Genomic DNA, 26,326 nt, shown 5'->3' on the forward strand with positions numbered 1-26,326 from the left:
CCATCTTCACTTACTCATTCATTTATACAACACTATGTAGGAATCAAGTGATGGATTCAGAGGCTCAGTCCCACGTTTAATGCAGCACAGAAGAGTGAGCCGCTGAGGACTGGCCTGGTGTGTGTTCTCCTTCCATCACCACCATCCCACATTTTTTGCCCGTTTGCCATTTCGATTTCTTCTCATTTATCCGCAGCCCTCGGCCCCTTAAGTGTATGCTGACAGAAGTTAGCAGCGGCAGCAGCTTTGCGTTTCTTCTGCTGTCAGGGCAGGTCCAGAAGCCTGACGCCAGCATCAGAATCAGCAGAAAACGGTCATTTTGCATCAGAGTCGCGATCTGTGACCGTGGTGACGCACACGGGACGTCGTACCGGGGTCCCTCAGGAGAGCCTTGCATGCTAGAAGCTTAAGCGGCAACTGATGAGGCTCACTGGTACAGCCGCCTTGTCTTTGCTGACTGGCTGAATCGCATCTGGTTAAAACGGTTAATAATATCAATGGCGAGGAAACGCACGAAGCGTTGACTCGCCTCCCTCCTGCAGCATTGGAGCAGCCAAAGATAAAGAAAATTCTCTTTTCACTGAATTTCTAAATATTTGATTATCTACGTATCGACGAATAGCAGACTCAAGATGCTGATTAAGTCCTTTGTGCCCCTTGTGATAAGTCTTGTCTCTTGCTGAAGGGGCTTATAACAGTAACGCCCGGAGGTACAGCGGTTCAAAAGCCTGATGGGTGGCCTGAACACCGATTTCCAAAGTCAGCTTTGATGTTGCTGTTCGTATGGTTCTGTCTGTACCAGTCTCACCTGTATACCAGCATCAAAGTTCTTTACTGTACGTGATCCATTAAAACATTCACCACATCCTGCCCACATTTCATTCTGATCTCATCCTTTTACCACCCACTGTTCCGCCTGTGGGACGCCAGCACTCTTTTCATTGACTAGTAGTACCGTACTATACAATGTTACATGAATACCATCAGATTATGAATGCATGAGTGGATTATATTCCCATCAGTTTGGCCATTGCAGTCTTTTTAATGAATAGTATCGCATACAACGAAGCCGTCGGGTAAGCCAACAGTGAAAAGGTGCTCAAAAATGTTATATAGTCCACATTTACAAAAAACATTTGACAGATATTGTCTTGTATACTAAGTTCAAACTGTTTCCTGGCAATATGCACACACATGCAATCACATATTGGTATACCTGCCTGACACTGCTGTGAAAAATTTAATCTTACTTGATGGAAAATGTAACGGTGTCTTTTTTTTTTCAATCACACTTCATTCTCATTCATTTCCACCACCTCTACAACTACCACTGTTAACTCCCCCCGGCCTATTTCTCTGTTCACACCCTCTCTCTTGTCTTCCTCTTGATTTCCTCCCTGACGGTTCTCATTCTATAGGAGCGAAGCACTTGTACAAGTACCCATATAGACCGTTATTGACCTGATGCTGAATGCAGGAGCACACTCGTGCAATCTCCGCTATGAGCGATAATTTGAATGTGGTGAAAGCATGAACGTCGGTAAATCAGTCTCCATTTATCTCTGCATTAATATGAGTGATGTGTACAGTATCTGTCGTGTATATACAGCTGTGTGAAAATCTTCTTAAGTTCCTTAAATCCGCGCAAAATATTTGAAGGCAACATGACAAATATATTGATAGATCTGCAACTGCAGCCTGCCAGAGCACAGTGCCATTATGCACGGCCGTCCGCCGTGTTTACCTTCATTAAAACATGCAAATGACACCCGGCTGCTACAGAATAACTGCCACACACCTCCACACACTTCAGGCTGGTTGGCTGTCTGTGTTCTGCCCGGATTGATCCTTCCTTTCTAACTAATAATAAAAAAAAACACTCATCAGCGGTTCATGGTTTATTCTTGAAATGCGTTGCGGTGCAAATGCTGCTGCTTTCACATTTGAGGATACAATGAGACAATTAACGACCTGAAATAGCGTCCGATTGATCATCAGTACAGAACGTGATGCAACATGAGAGGATCAACGCACTAGCTTTCCACACAAAATCAAGTCAGAGAAAACATGCTTTTGGCTACACACATTGTTGCATGAAGGTGGTGTAAGGGTGTCATCTAGATAACAAAGGCATATTAATGCTACTAGTCCCACTGTGTGCATCCGTGTATGTGTGAGGCCACAGCTCCCGTGCATGCCCTCTGGGTAGAATTGTAAGGTTAGGACTTGTAAGAAGACACTGCTGTGTCAGCAAGTTGCCATGACAATGTTGTCATCCCCCCCCGCTGTTTCATTGTCTTTTTTCCTCCTCTTGTCTTTCAGGGGGTGAGGTCACATGACTGAATTGATCCCTGTAACACAGGGATACATAGAGCACTGTCCCTCTCTTTTCGTCCTCTTTCACAGCCGCACAGATCATCCGTCACACAGCCGCCACCTGCAGCGTCACTTTCTCAAAGAGTCGGTGCAGCGCGTGAGGATTCTGAGTTGTGTGTGCTGACATGTCGCATAAAGAGGATGGCTCATTTAGATTTATTTCTGTCACATGGCAGATGTGGGAATCGATTACCCCGCGTCAGAGCGAATAGGTAATGTGTGAGGCATAACGTCGCATAAATCAACATGACACGGCTCTTGAATAATGCAGAGAAGACCGTTTTGATTGAATCTTTTTAGAGATTGGTTCGCTGGCGTTACCCACTGAATACAAATCCAAGGTAGTTGTGTTGCTGCCTGCCATCCTGCCTGGGCTTTGGAGGCTAATAGCCCGGTGGGCCGCTACATAATTGATTGTCTACAGAGAGCCAGGCTCACAGCTCTGCAGCCTTTATTGCAAAATGGTAAGAAAATCTGAACACAAATGAGACTTACTGCACATGGCCTACATGTAAACATAAACACACACGTTGTGCTCAAATCCAGTTTGTGTGGAGTTACAGATGTGATAAAAGTGCCTCGCCTCAACCTTTGAACCCTGCAGTGTTCCGACAAGGCAGTGAACGTCCTTTCTATTTTGTCTGCGCGATGAAATCAAATCGTTAACCTGTGCTAATGAGTTTGGCCACCAGGGAGCCGCTTCATTAGGTGCAATGTGCTTCCTCATCAGGTCCGGTCGCTCTGCGTTCCCTTCCTTCATCCTCTGCTCCGGCTGCGTCTCAAGGGTGAGGGGTGAGGAGAACAGAAGGTCAGGAGAGAGGGGGAGGGGGGGGGGGGGGGCGTTACAGATGACATTTTATTGTTGTGCCTGAAATTCCATTCACAGCCACGGCAACTGTTGAAGCCGCTGGGTGCCGTGTATCCCAGAGTTCCTTGCAGTTCTTGCAGAAGTTGTTTCAGGAAAGGGAAGTTGCTCCGTTGCAAGACTTAAGACTTACCGCAAAGCTGAAAGGAGTAATCAATTAAACAAATTAATTGTATGTGAAGAGGATTGCAAGATAACAGAAACGCATTAAGATACAATGGATCTGCAGTGACGATATTTACACCAGTTCGGAAGCATCAGCAGCCACCTGGGCATTCTACCTTCCTGTAGTCATGCCTCATATCCACGCCTCTCTACTGCCATTCGTCTTCTCTCTCTCCGACTCACCCTCATTCATTCCTACGAGCTCTGAATGAGTCAGTGCAGCTCATGAATACAGACGCAGAGTTGGGAGGAGGCAGAGTGGAGACAACAGAGCCGCGCTGGTCCCCGAAGGTTAGATATGAGAGGGATTGTTGCTGAGCAAGATTTACACTCTGTTACACAGCCGGATCAGTCGCCACAGACTCTTCCCTCCTTCTGTTTCTTTATGTTCCATCACTCTCGGCCGTTTTCATCCTGCCTCATCTGTTCTCCTTTTTTTTTGTCTCCGCTTGCTCTCCTGGCCAATTTTCTTTCCATTTATCAGTTTTTATTTCCTTCTATATTACCTTCCTGCTTCTGGAATATTGTTGCGTAAATCTCCTCCTCCTGACACCGCCGTGTCCATCCCTCACAAATAATGGACCGGAAACTCTAAATTGAGGTCAACGGATGCACTATAAAACTCTCTAACCGTATCCCTCCTCTGTTCTTACCCATGATGCCCCTGTCACATGTCCATGTGCATGCACGTTTTAAGCATTCGTGTGTGTGTATTTAATATGCAGGGAGGAAGTGACCTTGCTTAACGGTAAAGTCACTGAGTTGTAATCGATGCTGTGGTGCTTCTTTTGTGTATTTTTTTATTTAATAATGGAAATGGAGAGCCACTAATGCATTACCTCCACACGTGTAGAAAGTCATATGAAGCCTGTAATGTGTCCTCCCTCACGTGCTGCTGGTAAAGGTGTGTTGCGTAATTGAGGTGAACCCGTCATGAGCGTCACCTTGGCGCTCACTGTGTGTGTGTGTGTGTGTTTGTGTGTGTGTGATGGAGCGCTGCTGCTGTGCCAGCATATTCCTCAATCCGATGGCTCTGCCCTGGCCGCCCTTCAACCCGGCCGCCGCCCTCCAATCCCTTCATCCCTGAATATCACGGCTCGGTGCCAAGCGGGCAGGGTAGGGCGACGGATCCAGGCGCGGTTTACGACCCCCTTCGTCCTCCAATCGGACACGAGTGCTGTTAACGTGATGGATGGAGTGGCGAGACAGGCGCTTATACAATCACCCAAAGGGGGATGAAATATGGGGGAAGATGGAGATTAAAGGGGCAACCAAAGGGACCATGCTTGGCGCTCAACCTTTGCCTAACGAGTGAACGGCTGGGTGCGCCCGGTGTATCTGGTTGAATCCTGGGTGTGTTTAAATGATGGTGTGTTATATTTTGGGGCACAGGAAGGGTCAGCAGTCTGCAAGGTGATGTAACGAGAATGTTTTTTTTTTTTTGGGCTTTTCTTTATGTGGCAGATGTTTAGTTGTATTGAAGATTAAAATCCATGCGTACCAGTCTCACCCTCATCTTTGTACATAGTTGGCTTTACAGCCAGACAGCCTATTATAGACTATGTTCTGTGCTTTATAGATTTTTAGAAATGATTTAGCTGTTTACCACAAGAGTGTGATTCACCAGCACAGGTATTGTAATTAATTGTTTATTGTCTTTGGTGGGTAATTTCTCCGGTTTTGTTGTGTAGCTGTTTGACTGCCACGGGGAATTGGTTCTCTCAGCCAGCAGGATATGAGAAATGGTGCAGTGAAAGGAGTTCCAAAGATGAAATGGGATATGCGAGGGACAGAGAAGTGAAAGAGGGAGGGACACCTGCTTAGAGAAGGGATTCATGTCTGCTAGATTTATAGGTATGAAACTGCCAAATGTATTTTTAAATGTATACACTTATAGACTTATACGTGTTTGTGTGTCCTATTTAGGATGATAAGATTTGTTGGAGGGCCTTCTGTTCTTACAGTAATATATTCCTCTCTTTCACTCCCCAATAGTTCCGTTTAAAGAAGCCGTGATTTAATTAACTGTGGATAAGGATGTGAGCTTTGGGACGTTGTTGGAACCGCACTATAGGCGTTAACGTGTGCTCTGTTGGCCACATCCAGGGAGGAATGGATTTCCAAAAGCACTCAGTGTTGGGATGAAAATATGAGGGCGGTAAAAGATGCAACCCTCCTGTGATGTAGGTGTGCTGTATGCAAATGTTGGCAGGGCGGCTGAAATGGCTTCTGAGGTTTAATTCTGAGAAAATCAAACTTTGTTGATGGAGAAGTGTGTGTGTGTGTGTGTGTGTGTGTGTGTGTGTGTGTGTGTGTGTACATGTGTGTACATCTGTTATGTAATCTGGCAGATATATTTGTAGACATCTCGCCAGTGAAAATTGAAAAATAACTGTTCAGTCTACTTGTGAATGAGTCATTCACGGAAACATTTAATGCATATGCACACACACACACATCGTAAAAAGCTGATTCCTCCCCTCACACACACACACATGCACTCTCACACCCTGATGGCTAGCAGCAATGTTCCAGGTGTAATTATAGAAAGTTTGCCCCCTGATTACAGCTAGTAAATGGCTTTGACTCTCGTCTCTGCTGGATGTCCACAGGAGGTTTTTCCACTTGTCCAACTGAGGTTATCTAACTTTAATGAGTTTTTCCCTTCCTGCGGCAAAGTGAGTGATTTGTTCACCTCCAGTGAGGGGCCCCGAGAGCCCCCGAGGGCTAATGTTTCACCCCACTCGCTCTCGGAGGTTTGCTGGCGCGGGAGAGCTGCCGGCGGGCCCTCCGGTCAGCGCGAGACCTTCCGGAGCTTTTAGGTCGGCTACAGGCGCTTCAAAAGCTGTGAGAAATGACCTCGGGGCCGGTGGAGAGTTCCCACTGATCTCGGTGCAGGTGTTCTGAATGTGGTGGACGATGCATCAGGGATAATGAGCAGCACCCACGGGTCTGATTTAAACAGTTGGGTCATTAAGAGTAGGAATGAAGGAAGTTGAACAAACTTGCTCTGGCACAAAGTGTTGTCGTCTTGTTTTAATAATGGGAGTAAATGTAGACGTCATGCTCATCAAATCAAATTAGTTATAGTAGCTCTAGTTTAAAGGGTGTTTGATGTTCTAGACGTTTCTGATTGCTTCTCTCTGTGTCTCTTCCAGCCATCATGTACGTGATGGGAGCTCTGGGACCTGCAGCTGGCTACCTGCTGGGAGGCGTCCTCATCGGCTTCTACGTCGACCCCAAAACGGTCGTGAACATTGATCAGAGTGACCCCCGCTTCGTTGGCAACTGGTAAATATACACCTGTGCAATTGCCCGATCCCTTAGGTGCGTTTCTCGTGCAATGATGTGTTCTCAAGTGTCTTCACAACCCGCCCTGTCGTTTCTTCCCGTCAGGTGGAGTGGCTTTCTCTTGTGCGCCGTAGCCATGCTTCTGGTCATCTTTCCCATGTTTGCCTTCCCCAAAAAGCTTCCCCCACGCCACAAAAAGAGGAAGAAGAAAAAGATGGGCTCGCCCGGCGATGTGTCCAGCGATGACGATGTGATGAAGGAAAAGTCCAGTAGCAAAGACCAGAATGTCTCCTCCTCCATGGGCTTTGGAAAGGACATCAAAGGTGAGAAACGGATAATATCAGCCTTCCCTTTCCACCTCTGGAGGTGTCGCGAGTACCCGACATAAAGGAACTGTGAGTTATTGATGTACAAATGGCCCGTGATCCCATCGATGGCCAGGATTAGTCATTTTATCTAACAGCGGAAGCTCCGTTGAGAGCTCCTTTTTAAAGATGTTATTGATCTGTGACGGAGGAGGCTGGAAGCAGGGATTCACTTTAAACACGGGCAGTTTTGGTCGACATGTGGTTCTATTTACTTTAGTAGATTAATAGCAAACATGGCTTAAAGTCATAAATAATTCCTGTCAGTTGGGGACTTGCTGTTCAAATTTAGGACAGTCGGCTTTTGACATTATACTCCTCAAACAATCAGGAATTCTTCAGTTTTGAATAAAGAAAACATAAAATTAGGAAGATTTGAAATGGTTTAAGAGCATTTACTTTCCTTCTCTGAGTCAGATAGACCAGGGATCTCCTGGCTTTCCCTGGAAGAGCCCCCTGGTTAAGCTCTATTCTGCTCCAGTGTTTCCTAGCTTCCTCTTGTCTGATTATTTTTCAGATAGACACCACACACACACACTCGCTCTCTCTTAAATGAGCTCTCAGGGGAACTCAGTCACGTTCCCCCACACAGGAGTAGAGAGTCTAAGCAGCAGAGCAAAACTGTAGAGTGCATGTTTGCTCTCACACTCTTTATTGTACGCAAAACAACTAAAGTGAATTTTAACATTTATTTAAATGGGTGTATAACTCACAGAATCATGCTTATGTGCTTTCCCCGGAGCAGGATTAGTCTGGGAGAGCAGATAACACGAAATGCAACCATGAATGCATTAAAGCTTTTTTTCAGACCAGCGGCTCTCCTGCTGTTCTACTCGTCCCAGCAGGATGTTTGGGGCTGTTGTGCAAACTATGGCCAGTTTTGCCGACCCAGGCACTTCAATGTTTGGATCTGTAATGTATTATAGTGCTGTGCGTGTCCTTCTATTGAGGTTTGTGTTTCGTCCATCGCACAAATTCAGCACTTTCAGTGAAATGTGTGAAGAAGCTGTTTTCATCGAGGATTCTTTTTTTTTTTTTTTTCCCCACTTCTGATCATCAGCAAACACTGAAAAATGCCAACACTGAATATTTTCAGTAGTGCACGTCAGGGACGCACTTTTGACTGTGGAATGTTGCAGACCTTGTGCAACTGCTGTTTGCAAGCAACTCTTAAAATGTCTTTCTTTCTGCTAGAATAGATGAGCCACAAATGTTCTATCACAATTATATTTCAGTGGCAGATACCGTGAAGCAAAGTGATATTTTACAAAAGTAGTTTCAACGAATACTTTCAAATAAGTGTGACTCAACTCTCACTATTTGATTCTCAATGTTTAAACTTCCTGACGGATGGTAAGAAACTGACAAAAGGAATTAATCGATTGATCGACTAATTGCTTGTCAAGTATGTTCCAAGCCAAGGTGACATCCTCCCAATGTTATTTTAGAACCTGATCGATAATCAAGATAACTGGTGATACATTTTCTGTCGATTGACTAATCATTGAAGACTTTTATATAAATGTATAGCTTATCTAATCCGTGATTTATTTCCCATCCAAATTTGGATTAAATTGGCCTGCTTTTACATTAAATGCTCAGATTACAGATTAGATTAGTTGTCGTATTAAATTCATGAAATCTGTCAGAAATTTAAAGTGTTTTTAGACTGTGCCCACCATTGTTGTTAAAATCCCAGTGAAATGGAGGTTAGAGCGTCTTTAGCTTCTGTACTGTGACGTATTCCCCAGTGAGATGCATATTTGAGTGGTGCACAGTTACAAGAGGGGTATGAGTCACACAATCAAATGCATTTGATTGGACCGCTCAAATGGGTGGGCTGAGAATGTAGCCTGATACGAAGCTACAACGGATTGTTTGGTCCACACACTCCTCCCTTCTCTATGAAAGTTTCCGATTGATTGGCTGGATGGAGCTCATATTATTATTGGTTTAAACTGGTTGGTTGGGGATTTTTTTTATTGCCACTGCTGAGGCTCGCTTCATGGGTTGAAACATCACCTGTTTAAGCTACAGTGCATTGACAGCTATCACAAATACAATGCTATTAACACCCGTCTCCTCGCAAAGAGAAATGTGCAGCAAAAAGCTGATGGAGGAGACAGTTTGACCAAGTCCTCAAATACATTTCCCACAAGAACGGAGCGAGTGTGGCAACTATTGCGAAGCCGGTGGTCGGTCTGATTGAGAGAGCAGCTGCTGTAGACGTCAACAGGACCTCGCCATCTGCCCCCCCCCCCCTCCAGACAAGATTACAGCCCAGCTCCACAGGAATGAAATAATTAGTGTCACCATTCTATTCATACCTTTTTTTTTTTTTGATCCGAGATAACATCGACAGATGCTAACGTTGCCCCGCCTACAACTATGTTAGTTGAATTAGTGCTAAGATGGCTATCCCCAAATAAATGCAACGTGCCAGCTTCATAATAACCTCCTTAGTAAACTAATATTAATCCACTTTACATACTCCTGTCCTGCCTTTTTCTTTTGTTCTTTTTGTTTTTCGTCTGTGTGTGTGAAGCACATGAGACAGCAGACGCCCCTCATGATAGCTGTATGACTGTAAAGTCTTAATATTTGCCCTCAACACGTGGCTTAAAACACAGACTGATGTCTGACTTTTGTTGCCAAATGTGGCCCTTCACAGACCACACACACTCACAGAAAGAGAGTGAGAGAGGAAAAAAGACTTCACAGAGAGAACAGAAACTGAGGTAGATGATAAAATCCCAAAAACTCATATTCTGCTGATAAATTCTCTCTCCTCTGCCATTTATCATTCCGTATCTAATTAAAGTTAAACGATCAGCCCCCAAAGTTAAGATTCATTTAAATAGAGAAACGTTGCGTGCACATAAGTGACCTCGCTTCTTTAAGTTCCTGATAATCATTTTAGAGGAAGGGACCTCTCCTGGCCTTTTTGGATATCAACTGCAGGAAAGAAGCGAAGAGAAAATCATGTCTCTTGTGAGCTGAAAATATGAATCTTTATATTCGTGGCCTTAATTTGAATGAATAACCCGATAGTTCAATCTGATTCTTTTTTTTTTCATTGGATGTAAGACGAACAAAATAACAAAGCAGACCTCCGCTCTCTCCAGCATTGTGTTCCAGATCAAGGACAGTTTGGAGATGTCGTCCCCGCAGCGTGTCCTGGGTGTTCTCCGAGGTCCCTGTGGACTGCGGAGATCCCCATTCTGTCAAACCTGCTCCTGAAATCTTTTGCCCTCAGTCTGGAGATGAAGGAGCTTGTATGTTGCGGTGACCCTGAGGACTGTGTTCTCTGGCAAAGACATTTAAAGCAAACTTTTTAAATGCGAGAGACTAGACACTGAACAAATCAGGACAACCATCATAGTGGTCCAACAATGATCTGACAGACGTAGTTTTCTCTCTCTCAAAGTTGTGACGTGATTCCATATTAAACGGGATGTTGGGAATGGGACTTACAGTTGAGAGGAACATGATTTGATGCTTGTAAATTGGGCAGGAGAATGGCAAAATGGACATTGATGGTGTGTCATTTTCAATCGAATCGGTCATTTAGTGCTGAGTCAGGAACTGAATCCCCTCTAGCTCCTGTTTGTTTTATTCTGCATAGCAGAAAGTGACATTAGATGTTTATCTTTAGTGATCAATGGATCCACAGAGGAAAGCTTAAAAACCCCATTCTGCCTGGTAACAGAAATGTATACTTACAGTGTGACCACATGACTTTTGACTTTCCGGCTGAGAGGGTGTTCTCCATCATGTCAGCCAAATCGTATGGACACTGCCCCTCGGGCAGTCGTAAAAGGGCATGCTTGCCCTTGTTATGATGAACCAAGGATGACGGCATTCGGGCTGGATTTGCAGAGCGTGGATTGTTTTGGGCTCCCGGCAGAAATGCACATGATCCCCATACTTTTATTATAAATCAAAACCTGCTGGTAGCTAGATGGCTGTTTTTCAAGCTTCATAGGGTTTCAGGCTACAATGGGCGTCTGTGTGTTTATGTCTTATTTGTTCCTGCAGTCTCGCGTGAAACAAGGATAGTTGCTACCAGATGTAATGAGACATGGATTGTTTATTTATGTGTTTTTCAGAGACATTTAAAGACTGTGTTGTATTTACTCATTATTACACGAGGTAATTATGACACCAGCTTCTTCTTATTTACAGCTTGCCGGTAATGACCCTTCTTCTGATGATTCCGTCGAGCTCAGCTGGTGTGGGGCGTGAGAGCCAAACTAAGAGGCTGATTGTGTGTTAGTTGCCGAACCACTGTAATAAAGTGCTCTGTCTTGTCTTGTATCCCTCCCCAGAACTCCCCAAGGCAGCCCTGAGGATCCTCAGCAACACGACCTTCCTGTTCGTCAGCCTGTCCTACACGGCAGAGTGTGCCATCGTCACCGCCTTCATCACCTTCATCCCCAAGTTTATCGAGTCCCAGTTTGGTATCCCCGCCTCCAGCGCCAGCATATACACCGGTGAGTCTAAAAGGGGCGTCTGTCAATCGACTCCATCACAGTTGCAGAAGCAGAGTCGGGCATAAATAGAGTTGTCTTGTGAGTGATTGTGTCCCCTGTGGGGCCACCATGAACGATGTGTGGGAGCCTGTAATGAGGGATTCTGTGCAACATGTTCTGAACAAAGTAAAAAAACTGCAGTGAAAATTGGTGTGTTATACGTTTTATGTTGCTTTCTTTGTGTTTATTCTGATCCTGAACACGATCACACATCATCTCGTTGTATAGTCGGTACCAGTTCAAGCTCGCATCTGCTCTCACCTCTCACCTGTGCACGTCTCACCTCCACGTGCACAGGATGATTCACAAGTCTGAGGGCAGGGCTGTGAGTCATTGCTGACTTTCATTAAGTGATGAGCTTCCATTACATCGACTGACTGTAACACACTGTAACTCTGTTGACTGCGGGAGACACCTTCACCGTACTGTGGCCTCACGCACACACACACACACACACACACACTACCCTCCACATATATAGCATCTACAGATCCAAGCCAGTCGTACTAAAACACAACAAATTTGGTTTCAGGATTATTAGGAGTGATTGAAAATTCAATTAAGTCTGTGTGTGTGTGTGTGCGTCCATGTAATCTAGCTAACATATGGTCACCTCTGGATGCACATACAAACACACGCACAATGCCATTGCCTCATCTCATTTGCCTGTTGCCAGGATACAAGGGGTAAGAGCAAGAGGGCGGTGCGGTTGCCATGGCTACTTGAACGATGCCAAGCTGCTGGGATGTGATGTTCGGTGAGGAGGAGGAGGAGGAGAGGGCGCTCCTGTTGATGGGAGCACAGTGCTTCCTCAGACAGACAGACGGATGGACTTGCCAACTGACATTTCTCTGATTGTTTTTTTTTCAAGACGGGTCAACTACGGGAATATCATTACATTTCCTGTTCATTGTGTGAGTTATTTGTTATAACTGCTGTGATTGGATGTAAAACATCCTGCTTCAAATGCAACAAATAACCAAATAACTGGACTCATAAAACATCAACATAGCTTTGCACTTAATCTTGAAGTATTTGCACTGTTACGTTCATTGCTTCTTAGTGTTTGTATTCATGTTTGTTCATTGAAAACTATGCAGAGATAGTAGATAATATATAATATGAGAGAATTTAAAAACGGCAAAACCATGTTAGCATGATAACGTCACGCAGCGATCAAACAGAATCATCCCGCAACTCTGTAGTTCCCCTCTGCTCTGTAGAGTTTTAGAGAGACTGTCAGCTCATTGGTTTGATTAAAGGCTGTTTTGGTTCAGACTCTCCATTCTCATCAAGCTCATTTTCAGAAGGAGCAGGCGACTGTTACAAAAAGTAATGCTGTGCAGAGAGAGAAAACAAACCAAAAAAGTTGATCCCAAGTGGCCTAAAAATCTTTAATGCAAGTAAAACCAATTCTACTCTAGATGTTAAATGAATCTGGCTAACAGAGCACAGCCCTAATTGACAATGGATTGATTGGTTTGGTTCTGTTCATTAAAGCTTTTATTGGGTTTTTGCTGTATTTGCAGTACGCCCGGTCTGTCTCATTTTTTTGGGGGGGGAGTTGCTAGAAATAGAGGAATAGTTTGGTATCTAGTATTAGCAGCATTAGCCACAGTGGCTAACGAGTCCAAAGAAGGCAATAAATAAAAATATATAATAGCTTTGTCTTACTACATGCCAAGTGATCTGTAGGAAGTGAACCATAAAGACTGCAATGTAGAAACAAAAGATGTCAAAATATGATAAATGGAAATCTCACAAATGACCACCTCGGTGAGTCCGTATCGCTGCTACATGCTGATTAGACGTCGCTACAGAAATAGCACTGGAATACGTCGCACACGCCTCCCTCGGATGCAGTTTCCCCCATTATGCTCTTTCTACGCTCTGACTTCTTTTCTTCTATCTCTGCTGTACGAGCTGACAAAGCAGTGTAAAGGTTTGTCATGAGATTCACAACGTCTGTGATATAGGATCTCTATAATAGATTAGCACCGACATGCTCACATTCATCAAATGACTCTCAATCCAGATAAAATATGTGTAGAGCATTTGTGTAGCAGTTAATCCTACAAAATAGTTTGTGTGTGGGTGTGTGCGCCTTATGTCACTGTGATATGATATCTGGCGTGGCTGTGTACATGTTTAATCCTGCAGAAAGCACAAGGTTTTAGCACATAAACATGCACTTAACAGGATAATGTTATGGCACAGCTGTCTGTTGCCGAGCTCTCTGTGTCCTCAAAGAGACACATTTTCTATCTCTGACGACCCTTCACCCCCGCCGACTGACCCCCATCTTGCTCGTTAAGCGGGCGCGAGTGCCTGTGGCCGGTGCTCGAGGGCTGACCATGTGCAACCTTCCCCGGGCCTTAACTCCTGCACAATGTGACACTTTACACCCGGTTCCAAGTTGCCAGCAGCAGAGCTTTGCCTTTTCTTCACGCTGTCAATTAGACCAGCTCTAGTGGACCGAGAGCGCGTGCTCTGTGCTGCCACAGTCTGAAATGACTCAGTGGTAGCCCACAGCGTAGCTTGGTCACAATGATGGGGCAAATCCTCTTGTGATCCCACCATACAATCGTTTATATGAAGCCATGACGAGTTCACATTATTCATGTTAGTGCTCCTGGTTTGAAATACTGTAGATCAGATGCTTCTCACTCAGTCAGTCGTGCATTACAGCAATTAAGTCAGTGTTAACATTTCTTTTCTTGCCACCAATTAGCTGCTCTATTATTATGCCGTTCATGCCGCAACACTTCTGAAGTTTTTTTTTTTTTTTCCCCCTCCATCTCACCCTCTCTTCTTTTCCCCGATCTCTCACAGGTTTGATCATCGTACCCAGTGCCGGGGTGGGCATCGTGCTGGGGGGCTACATCATCAAGAAGCTGAAGCTCGGCGCCAGAGAGTCGGCCAAGCTGGCCATGATCTGCAGCGGGGTGTCTCTGCTCTGCTTTTCCACACTCTTCATAGTGGGCTGCGAGAGCATCAATTTAGGAGGCATCAACATACCTTACACCACTGGGTAAGGACCAATGTCTATGCTATATATTCAATATGACTCGTTTTATGTGTGTTGTACATGAAGCCAGGTATACATTTGTTTCTAAATGGCTTATTTAAGGAAAAGTCTGCTTATGAATTTATATCTATCTATAGAAATACAGGAGAAAGGTGTGGGCCATCATGTGTTGGGAGTACAAATGATTAATTGGCAACACTGGCATCTGCTCTCGTGGCTCCGTTGACTCACTCTGCCACCTCTATTTCTGAGGCCGCTGCTCAACACCACATCAGCAGCCAGGCTGCACAGTTAACACAGCAGTCATCCGATGTGTCAGCCCCTGCAGACAGAAATACGGAGCGGACGGTCTGTTGGCACACACGATTATTAAACACACTCTTGCAGAAGCAGAGGGGCACTATGATGCAAAAGACATACAAATATAACACATATCTACTGTATACAAATTCTAATGTTTCATAACTTATTCTGCCAAATGTCGCGCAATCATTTCATTTAAAAGTATTATATATATAAAAATACTTTTTGATAATGGACCTGGTTGCCTTTGTAGGCCAACTGCATAATTTCAGAAGTTCACAAAAACACTGAACACAAAGAGGCGAGACTGCTGAACCTCTGTGAATTTACTTTTCACATAACTAGGTTAATCATAGTGATTATTTGCCAAATAGTTACCGGGCCCTTTAAAGCCCCATGGCTGACCCGTTAACAACTGTTGTCTTTGTTTAAGCCAGTGTTTATAAGAGGGGTCAACAAGACGTGTGAGCCAGTAGCGGCTCCTCATTATGAACAGCACTGGTCATTAGTCGCCGGTAGCACCCACATGAGGAATGTTTAGGCCAAGCCCACCCTTTGTGTCACTAGTCTAGACATAACTCTCCCCCGCTGGCAGGCTGGAGGCTATTTTACAGAAAAAGGACAAGACAAAGTCTAAAGGTCCTTAACTTTTTCAGAGCCAAGAGATGAAGTTATGTAATGTTCTTGAATATCTGCAAAAGCGTCGCATGATTATGAGTCTGGCCTGTATGCTTAATGAAAAGCTGCTGTGGAGTGAGTCGGCGGTCCAATGCTCAGAATCAGCTGAACACAACTTTGTGTCCTCTGTTACAAAGCATCTTGATAAACCTTCACTCCGCCTGTTCAGTGTCTGCAGCACTAAACCACATTAAGCCACTCGCCCTCTTGAACGCTCTGCTCGGGTGCCACAACATCTGGAGAGGTCAGTGAGAGCCGGGGTTTTATTCTGGGGGGAAAAAAAGACGTGCAATCAGTGCAGTGAGCCGGTGACTCAGGCAGGGCTAATGCCTTTTTTTACCGTGCACACACACACACACGCACAGTCTCTCTCCCTCACACACAGTGTGTGGAATGTAACACTGTTATGTCAGGGCCTACTTCCCCTGTGACAACCAATATAAAAATGAGGCTGAGTTTCACTTTATGGTCTTGTGAAAAATGACGTTCCACTGATTTCAAGAAGCAGCAAAAGATATTTGTATGTTTTTTCCTGTTTGGTATCTTAAACACATAATAACAATATGTATTGTCAGTGTTGGTTTTGTGTATGTAAGTGCATGCTGCAGCGTCGCTCCCAGGCAGTTGTGTTGTCGGGGTCCCGTCCCCGGCTGTTCCGCAGGGCTCAGAGCGAAGCCTCCCAGAGAAAACCCAAGACTCGCTTCACTGCTCCCGGTTTAGACAAAGTCAAAGTCCAGCATCTGTTCCCACACTGCCTCCCGAGGCACTGGAGGTGTCACTCCCCACCCAATGGCTGCTTGGGTTTTTGTTTCTTGCTGAAACAAATGTTTCTAGAGGGGATGCCATGCAGGGAAGAAGAGAGGGGAAAATAAGTATCATCCTATTTGCACCAGGGAGCATTGGGTATCTCCAAAGTGGGATTCAAAAAAAGAAAATAAACCTTCAGTGCATGTAGCCCCTGCACTAAACCGGTCTATTAAGTGGATATAATCGGTCCCTGTTGTTCCTAACAAATGTTTTCTGTGTCCCTTCGTGCAGTCCGACTCTTACGATGACCCACAGGAACCTGACGGGCAGTTGCAACGTGAACTGTGGCTGCAGGAGCCACGAGTACGCTCCGGTCTGCGGCTCTGACGGCATTACCTATTTCAACCCCTGTCTGGCTGGATGCAACACCGTGGGCAATGATAGCACCGGGGTAAACTCATACACACATAACGCATGCTCGCTACGCCCATAGCTTCATTGCTTTCTTGTTTCAGAAATAATTGCTATGTAGCCATTTATACATCAAGTAGAATGCAAAATTCTGATTTCAGAGAACGGACACACTAATCAGAATGAATACACAAAGACCTGTTCTCTGTGCATTCTGCTCCCATAGCTCTGAAAGTACAGGAAGTGTCCGACTCCACAACAATGTCAGATAGGAAGTTATAACAGCATGAGGAAAAGGAATGTCTAGATTGCACCATATCCCTGGTGCCACCCATTCAGCCTGTATGTGTGCGTGTGTGTGTCAATGTAGCAACAATATCAGTAATGTTTGGAATTAGCGTCAGACTTTAGTCATCTTACAAAGAGAGCTACCCCATCCGAGTGGGCATGCATGTGCCCATACATACTTGTATTGTTTCTCACCACAGATTAGGAACTACACAGACTGCGGCTGTGTGCAGAGCAGACAGGTCATCACCCCATCCTCCGGCGGCCAGGTCAACCAGCTCCAACTGGTCATCGTTAAAACCTACCTGAACGAAAACGGCTATGCCGTTTCGGGGAAGTGTGACCGCACCTGCAACACCCTCATCCCTTTCCTCATCTTCCTCTTCATTGTCACTCTTATCACCGCTTGTGCCCAGCCCTCCGCCATCATCGTCACACTCAGGTAAGTGACTGGCTCTGCCAATCATCACAGAGTTCTCACAGTGCTGTTACAGCTGGTTGTTAGTTTCAGTTTATGTCCACTTTGCTAAAAGTCTCTTTCTGTCTGTTTTACAATTATAATACATGGAACGTTTTTTTCTTTTATTTGAATGCAGTGAATCGTTATCATTTGCATGTTGTGTCTACTTTCTCAGGTCTGTCAAAGCACAGGAGAGGCCTTTTGCTCTTGGGATGCAGTTTGTCTTGCTCCGAACTCTTGGTAAGTTCCTGAGTATTTGCGCTGTGTTAAATGATAAACATATTAGGACCACATACTGTGTGTTTTGTGACCTTGTTTATGGGTTTAAACTACTATAATACCTTGTCGATTGTATAAAATTTGCTGTTTTTTTTTAAGGTTAAAAGGATTTTGGAAAGGAGAAATGGTTTAAATGAGTCAAAGCAACATATTTGTAATAAATCTGTCAATAAGTGGACAGTAAATGACCACCTGAGCAGCCCTCAGGGTTAGTAAACACTGCCCTTACATGCTTCAAATCTGCTTGGTATGGCTGTGTGAACATAAAGCTGCCACATCACTTCTCTTGAACCACTGAAAGATTTTCATTTTGTTATGACACTATGTTGTCTGTTTCTTTTGACTTCTTCATTACTATATATACTATATATTCTTGTGTAATAATTTCATGACATACTAAATTAAAACTTTTGTATGACTTTTGTCATACTATACCATGTCATTTTTTACAATATACTTTTTTCGACATACTACTTTAGATATTTTTGACTTATTGTTACATACTGTACTATGAATTTTTTAAATATTTTATGACATACTATACTATGACTCTTACCTTTTTTATGAAATACTATTACCTTTTAGGACATTTGTTGCGACCTACTATACTGTGACTTTTTATGACACATACCATCATTTTTTGATGACTTTTCAAGATGTACTAGACTTTTTATTACTTTGTATAAAATACTAATGACTGTATGACTTAAAAAACTTTTTCCGACATACTATACTATGACCTTTTTTTTACTTTTTCAACAGTTACTTATTTTACGACTGTATGATTATAAATACTATATTTCAAAATATCACTCGATAAGCAAAGCTCTTGTCACGGGGTGTGGTGGCCGACCCAAACGCAGGCACAGAACAGGGAGTACGAGCGTGTAATGGTTTATTTACAGGGAAAACGGCGAGGAAATCCAAGGAGGGCGAGGGTGGAATCCAGGCAGGACGTGGCAGGGCAGGCAGACTGGGGAACCGGGAGGATGAACCAAACTGCAGGAACAGGAAGACATTGTCAATGCAATGAAAAGACAGTTGGTTAAAAACTCTGAAATACTTTCAAACAGAACGAACAAACTACCACATAAGTTGTAACATCGATCTTGTGAAGAGTGGATGAAGAACCGGGGTAGATATACTGTTGGAAGGCAGCTGGGTTGACTGGGCAGGTGAGGTAAATTGTAATCAAGAAGCCAGGAGGAGACTATGTCCGAGCCACCACACACACACACACACACACACACACACACACACACACACACGAACAACAAGCAGGGGGCACGGCTTGGACGTGACGGCTCTCTAACTAAGTTTTACTGTACTTTACTCTCAGTAAATAATCAATGTTAACAACTTGATATTAAAGGAGTGATTTGGTAATCCTAAAATCACTATGGTGGCACCAAACATCCTGAGCCAAATTACGTAAAGTGGTAGCAGTCAAAGTCTATTCTGAATCCAACGTTACAGGTCAGATATGCTACTGGTTTACACGACAGGAGTTTGGTGTGAGTATCTTACCACAGCATCCTACATCGGACACACCGGAAGCCTGAAGTGAGCTCTGAGGCAGACTGGCACGCAGACTTCCTGCCCCCTGGTAGCATTGAAGACTGGTCGACCTTATTTACGCAATGCTGACGCAGCCTGTGGCTTGCCCCACACAGCGATAACCAACTATGCAGGGCTTTTAAGGGCGCGACTGTGTCTTCCCCACAGTTCGAACGCCAACCGTCAGCATTGGCTAAGAGAAGCCAGGGCTACTACCAGAGAGTCCCTCAGGAAGCCTGACCACAATCCCATATATATATATAACTGTAATAGCTACTATGAGCAGTGGTTTTGCCGCAGCCTGCCTGAGAGCTGTGGAGTTGTTGAAAGCAGTAGGATGCTGTGGTAAGATACTCACACCAAACTCCTGTCGTGTAAACCAGTAGCATATCTGACCTGTAACGTTGGATTCAGAATAGACTTTGACTGCTACCACTTTACGTAATTTGGTCAGGATGTTTGGTGCCACCATAGTGATTTTAGGATTACCAAATCACTCCTTTAATATCAAATTGTTAACATTGATTATTTACTGAGAGTAAAGTACAGTAAAACTTAGAGAGCTTTGCTTATAGGAGTGCTATTTTGAAATATAGTATTTATAGTCATACAGTTGTAAAATGTTGGGATTTACTCTAACTTCCTACATTAGGACAGTGTTTGTATGCTCTCGTTCACTCGCAACTCTCTCTGGCTCCTACTCTATCAGCTGACAGTGGGCGATTTCGCCACGGCCTCCCTCAGCCAATCATATATTTTCTGTCAAACTTTAAAGACCGGTTCTCTTCTCTGCAGTCAGTTGTCATTTCAGAACCGATGTGACCCTCCTCCTCATTCATCATCACATCCGGTGCTCAAGGTTTCTCCTACTGAGCTCAGTCGCACTCCACATGCTATCGTCTAGATCTTCAACCTACCAACTATACCAACCTTCCAACTACATAGGACACACCGGAAGCCTGAAGTGAGCTCTGAGGCAGACTGGCACGCAGACTTCCTGCCCCCTGGTAGCATTGAAGACTGGTCGACCTTATTTACGCAATGCTGACGCAGCCTGTGGCTTGCCCCACACAGCGATAACCAACTATGCAGGGCTTTTAAGGGCGCGACTGTGTCTTCCCCACAGTTCGATCGCCAACCGTCAGCATTGGCTAAGAGAAGCCAGGGCTACTACCAGAGAGTCCCTCAGGAAGCCTGACCACAACCCCATATATATATATAACTGTAATAGCTACTATGAGCAGTGGTTTTGCCGCGGCCTGCCTCAGAGCTGTGGAGTTGTTGAAAGCAGTAGGGGCAGGTTAGACGATGGCATGTGGAGTGCAAACACTGTCCTAATGTTACAGGTCAGATATGCTACTGGTTTACACGACAGGTGTTTGGTATCTTACCTGCCCCCTGGTAGCATTGAAGACTGGGCGGAAGTTGTCGCGCTGTGACGGGGGACGCTGGCGAGTCCAACGCCGCTCCGTCTGGCAGTTTTTCCTACCCTAATCACAAATTAACCTACATTTTGGTTTTATTTAACAGTGTCGTTAAGTTCAATCACCGTAAATAGCCATTAGTCTCTGTTTTTGAACTCTACTGCAACGCTTCGTCTTGGACTTGTTTGCTTACCTGTTGCACCTGCTCTCCACTGCTACCGTCTACTCCCTGAACAACTAGCTAGCTAGCTGGCGGACTCTCGCTAGCCGGCGGCTACCGACGAGCCAGCCGGCTCCCTGCTGGATACTCGTGTCCATGCTCCTTGCTCCTGCCCTGAGGCGGGTTGCCTGGATAGCCTCTCAACTGTCCTGGTGCGGTCAGTCTGACTGCTGCTTCTTCAGCTAGCTGTTAGCTAGCCGCCCTCCAATCCGCGTGTAGCTAACGTTAGCAGCTGACTGAACTGCCTCCTCCGTTTCCTCGCCTCATCCATCACCACTTTTTCACTCAGCTCCGATCTCCGGCCTGTTATGGATTATCCTGACGTGCCTGTCACTTCTCCAACTCCGGTCATCAGGTCCGTGGCTACCGACAAAAGACCTCAGGCTGCCATGGTTCTGCAATACTCCACCTCGCAACTCCTCCAACTCAACAACTTCAATGCTCCTCCGTGTATCTCAGCCATTTAAACGCTTGGGCTCCTCCGTCGGCCCCGGTGCATCCGCGGAGCCTCCCGCAGAAAGTTTGTTTGCTCCTGGCCTGATCGCTCCACTCTTTCCATCCCCTCCCTCTGGTCAGCCGAGCACACTATGAACACATCACACAGCACCCTACCTTCCCATTCCGCACAGCTTCTCCAGTTATTCTTTTTTTTTTACCAAAGTGTTTTGTTTGTTTGTTCTGTTTGTCTTTGCCCTGTAAAGCGTCTTTGGGTATCTTGAAAAGCGCTATAGAAAATCGATGTCACCATGCAGAACTCAAGAGTCCTCCTCACCGTCAGCATTGGCTCCGAGAAGCCACACACATGTTCCATCCAGCATTCTGTTCTGTTCTGTTCTCAAGGGCAGATAATGTCTCCTTTTATGAATCCACTATTTGCTAGTCCCATTATAACCCATTAGCAGTAATGACATAACACCGTATATTACAAAACAAATATTTTTGTCTATTGCTCTGCAGATTGCAGATATTTTAAATCATACATACAACAAAACTGTTAAACTGTTGCAAATAACTCCACAAATTATCCTTTTAACATTGTTAAGCTGTCTGTGTTTGCGGATTCATATTCAAATGCTAATATCTTGCATCCCGTGTACTGTATGGTAACTATATCCACACCCAAATCTCACCTGCACCTGAGTTTGGGAATTAGTCAGTTGCAGTGGCGGGCGGGCCGTGCATTTTATACAGGGGCCTTCACTGCTGTCCTGCAGCTGAAACACAGCTACGGTTATTATTTGAAGCCAACACCTATAGATGGAGTGCGTCTGCTCTGACTGCAGATGGGGACTGCTGCGCCTGTGTGTGCTTTGGGGCAGCTCGCGGCGGAGGGGCTCACGGTAGCTCCCGCTGCTCGTTCACGACAGTGCAGAACATAACGTTACGTGCTTTCACGAGTCAAAACACCACAAAAGTCTCCAACAACACCCAGAACAAGTCACTAGATTTGTCACTAGTAGCTTTTGACTAAAAAAAGTCGCCATGAGGGTTTGGAAAGTCGCCAGATTTAGCGAGAGTGTTGGCAATAACTGGCACCGGCTAAAGATGTCTCCAGAGCAACATTGGACGTAACAATGGTTCCTATCACATATAAAACCAAACAAAAATCTTCAGAAAAACAAGTTGTACAAATAATAATATATAAAGAAGCATATTAAAGCTACTGCAGATGTACAAACAAACGCATTTAACTTACCAGAGCTGCTGTTCACTATTTAAAGACAAAGTGCATCCTCCTTTCTTTGTTAACAAAGAGTTTAATCCCACGGTTGTTCAGTATATCCGTGCGTTTTAGTTCCAGTAAGAAGTCCTTCTCGATTCATGGACGCCAGTGAAGACAGTCGAGCCTCCCCAGTTGTGTTTCTTGAATAGGTTTTAATGCGTTTGAGGGCTGAAAATGTGGCTCACAGCAGATATTGGGATTGTCACTGCCCAACATGTCACGCTAGCCCACTGACCAATCACGTACTTGTAGGCCAGCTAGCAGGCTATGGCACGTCAAAGAATACGCCCAACATGTCAAACTAAAGATCTGATTGGTTGAACACTATGTCAATCAACAATATCGTCCCCATTCACTTAAACTGCAAAGGGATTCACTTGAGAGTCTGCAGGCCTCGGGCCTCTCTTCTTATGCCGTGTTCACACCAAACGTATTCGCGTCATTTGCGCCGCTGGTCTTGCCGGGGACTATTTGTGTTCATTCGCTTGAATCGCGCTGGACGCGCCGGAGAGGGGGTGTGGCATATCGCCCTAAAGCCGTTCAGCTGTCTGCCATCAACCATGGAAAAAATAACCTATTTCTGCTTAGTACGTGTTGTACACAATTTACTGTATACAAAATTGTCATGATTTTTTAGATCTACTTTCACCGTGTGTACTTACAGTAAATTACACACAGCAACTGTTTTGTTTACCAGATTTTAAGTTTTGAACTCTCTGCTCCCTCAGCTTACATCCCCACGCCCATCTACTTTGGCGCTGTGATCGACACCACCTGCATGCTGTGGCAGCAGGACTGCGGAGTGCACGGCTCCTGCTGGGAGTACGACGTCACCTCGTTCCGCTTCGTCTACTTTGGCCTGGCGGCCAGCCTTAAGTTTGTGGGCTTCATCTTCATCTTTCTCACCTGGTACTCGATCAAGCATAAGGAGGATCGAGCGGATCGCTGGCGCCAGCACCTGCCTCCTCTGGGCACAGTCAGCGACCTCATCTGCCACGCCGGAGGTCACAAAAGCCACGCTCGCACCCGCTCCTGCCCCGTGTTCATCCCGCCTCGGCCGGACCCGCCCGCCGCCCTGCTGCTCAACCGTGGCCACAGCAGCCTCAGCTGCCCCGGCAACGCCCTCAAAGCAATAACCCCGCCCATCCTGTTGCCACATCACCACAGAGGCTCCGCCCGTGTCTGAGAGCACTCCAAGCATCCCTCCGGGGGTCCATTGTGACACGTGCCTTCCTGTTTGTGTTTCTTCACCACACAGTGTCTGCTTCCCACCAACGAGACGCCAGGCGGGGATCCACAGCTGCCGCGGGACATACGGGCAGAGACGCAGGTTGCAGCCACCATATTTAAAGGGCTGCTCATTGTTGCTTGTGCAGGAGACTGACAAATGTTCTTTCTTTCTGAGCATATCATCAGCCACACACAAGCGTCCACACAGGAGGTCAGACGTCTGCTCGAAGGTTTCGGATGATGTAAAGACATCACATGGTGCTACTGTTAAAGAGCAGGGCATTAAAATCTCTGTACAGATGAGTCATCAACACAGCCTCTAAAGCACAACTGACAAACCTGTACTATGCAAGATCCTATGTACAGCTCCTCCCTCCTCAGTCCTGTACAGCTCCCTCTGTACTACATCTGTACCTCTTTCTTATTCCCCGCTCAATTGCTACGTTATTGTCGGCTCGTTCATAATTCCATTTCCCCTTCCAGTTTGAGCTGTGAACATATCAGCAACCTCTCTTGTATTTGAGCCTTTTCCGGTGTCGTTTGGATCATAAGAATTGAAGTGTTTTTTTTTTTCCCTTTTTTCTGCAACAGTGCCTCTCAGGCTGTCTTGGCCAGTCCAGTACACAAAGCTAGCTACCAGGGTACACGCTAGCTACTGAGAAGCCAGTCGCTGTCCTCTCAGTCGAGCGACGATATTCTGCTTTGTTGCCCTCCTCAGCTTCTGTGTTTGGGAACTGCTGTCACTGAACTCGAGTCTTTTGCGCCCGTCGGACGAAGCTCCTCGCCTTGGGCAAAGTAACCATGTAGCTTAAAGCTGACCAAGCACCAATGGTACAGTGTTTAATGACTTCTATGAAATCTATATTTCAGTACACACCACGCTACTTTACTATTATGACGTGTAATAATTAGAAAGGTAACTCATCTCTGACCATGTGCTGACGCTACTGTATGTCCAAAAGATGTGATTGTACTTGAAGCTGGAAATGCGATGGAGATTTTAAAGAATGTGGCAAAACCTCAACAAATCTGACCGACAAACTTCTTCAAAGTTAAATTATTTGTATCTTATCTATCTGCAACAAGAAAGGAAAGGATGCATCACTTTGGCTTCTCCATTCTAATGGTCAGATGTACATAGTAGTTATCTAGTAGTCTAGGCTTTTAAGAAAGTAGTGCAGCGAGCATGTAAAACAATGAACTCCCTTTCTAGTGATTGGATGTTGAGTATTCAGTTCCTGGGTGTTTGGGGCCCTCTAGTGGACAAAGAGGTGATTGTGTGAAGGCCAGTGAATGTTGCGGTTTGTCTGACTGTGCTATGAAAGTCTTGGCTTAAAAGGTTAACTATTAAACTAATCTAATAAAGTTATTGTATAAATGATTCTGATTAGTTCGATGCAGTGTATACATTTTAAAAGTTAACATTTTGGGCCAAGATTTGTGGTATTCTGCCAGTTAAAGATTATCACGTGGTAATGGCAGTAACTCATAGTATTATCGTGACTTAGTACCTCAAATTACATATTCATAAGTGATCGTTGTGTAAATATTGAGAAATCAAATGAAGCGTATTATTGAGCTCGCGCATAGCTAGAAGCATATTTATGAATTTACCCATGATATTGTAGCTTAAAATGAAAAAAGGGTTGTAAATGACTCACAGCTACAAAACAGAGGATTTGTCTCGTGCCTGAACAGTATTATTCACACGGGAAGGGTCGAGTTCATCGGGGGGGGGGGAAGATCATCTGTCCTGATTCTCTACCATTCCACGGCTTCAAAAAGAAGAATAGCGACGTGGGGTTATAGATCGGGTCCCCTGCGGGTGTCACTAGAAAGACAAATGGGACCCGTGCCGAGTCATCTTACAAATAATATTTATTATATTCACTTCCCAATGTGGCCGCTTATGAAATCTGTTCTGATAAAATACTAAATGAACATGTTTGAATAAAAATGTTTAAAATTTAGATTGAAGCTTTTATCTAGACTTCCCTGCTAGAACAGTGCTATACAGAGGAGGATCATTATTGGACACCACTGTTACTGGACACCTACTTCCGTGTCCTGCTGTTCACATGCCTGGACTACTACTGACACATGACTTGGGGTTGACTGTAGAAGCTGTATTCTGAAAGTCGAGCTCTGATGGCTTTTGTTCCTCGGGAGCAGAGGTCTGATTGATGTTTGTCAACTCTTGGTTTACAAATGCCTTGAATACTTGATTTGTCATTAAAAAAAAAAAGATAAAAATGGACTCCGATGGATGAATTGTTGCAGAGCGTCGTGTATATGTGGTGCGGCAAAAACTTACAACGGAAATGTCACAGGGAAGGTTGAAAGGGTTTATTTAACAGCTTCGTGGCTTTCCTGAAACCAGAGTG

The 26,326-nt window shown here is 44.9% G+C and overlaps 1 protein-coding gene and 1 long non-coding RNA gene across 2 annotated transcripts in view; one reads left to right on the plus strand and one right to left on the minus strand.

The window, feature by feature from the left end:
- The window catches only part of slco5a1 (solute carrier organic anion transporter family member 5A1), a 36,126-nt gene extending 9,933 nt beyond the window's left edge, over positions 1–26,193 (plus strand). Inside the window, exons 3-10 of the mRNA XM_031850476.1 lie at positions 6,565–6,697; positions 6,803–7,020; positions 11,391–11,555; positions 14,427–14,625; positions 16,642–16,801; positions 17,250–17,491; positions 17,685–17,749; positions 23,441–26,193. Of these exons, the coding sequence (XP_031706336.1) occupies positions 6,565–6,697; positions 6,803–7,020; positions 11,391–11,555; positions 14,427–14,625; positions 16,642–16,801; positions 17,250–17,491; positions 17,685–17,749; positions 23,441–23,898 (1,640 nt within the window). The 3' untranslated portion in view covers positions 23,899–26,193. The remainder of the gene's footprint in view (positions 1–6,564; positions 6,698–6,802; positions 7,021–11,390; positions 11,556–14,426; positions 14,626–16,641; positions 16,802–17,249; positions 17,492–17,684; positions 17,750–23,440) is intronic.
- LOC116385216 (uncharacterized) lies at positions 18,667–21,650 on the minus strand. Its single transcript, XR_004212852.1, has 2 exons — positions 20,737–21,650; positions 18,667–18,787 (listed from the first exon to the last, which is right to left on the minus strand). It is a non-coding gene; the product is annotated as an uncharacterized LOC116385216 (long non-coding RNA).
- Positions 26,194–26,326: the final 133 nt, after the last annotated feature.

The sequence above is a fragment of the Anarrhichthys ocellatus genome, unplaced genomic scaffold (genome assembly GCF_004355925.1).
Source record: "Anarrhichthys ocellatus isolate YVR2014 unplaced genomic scaffold, GSC_Weel_1.0 scaffold10, whole genome shotgun sequence".
Lineage (NCBI taxonomy): Eukaryota > Metazoa > Chordata > Actinopteri > Perciformes > Anarhichadidae > Anarrhichthys > Anarrhichthys ocellatus.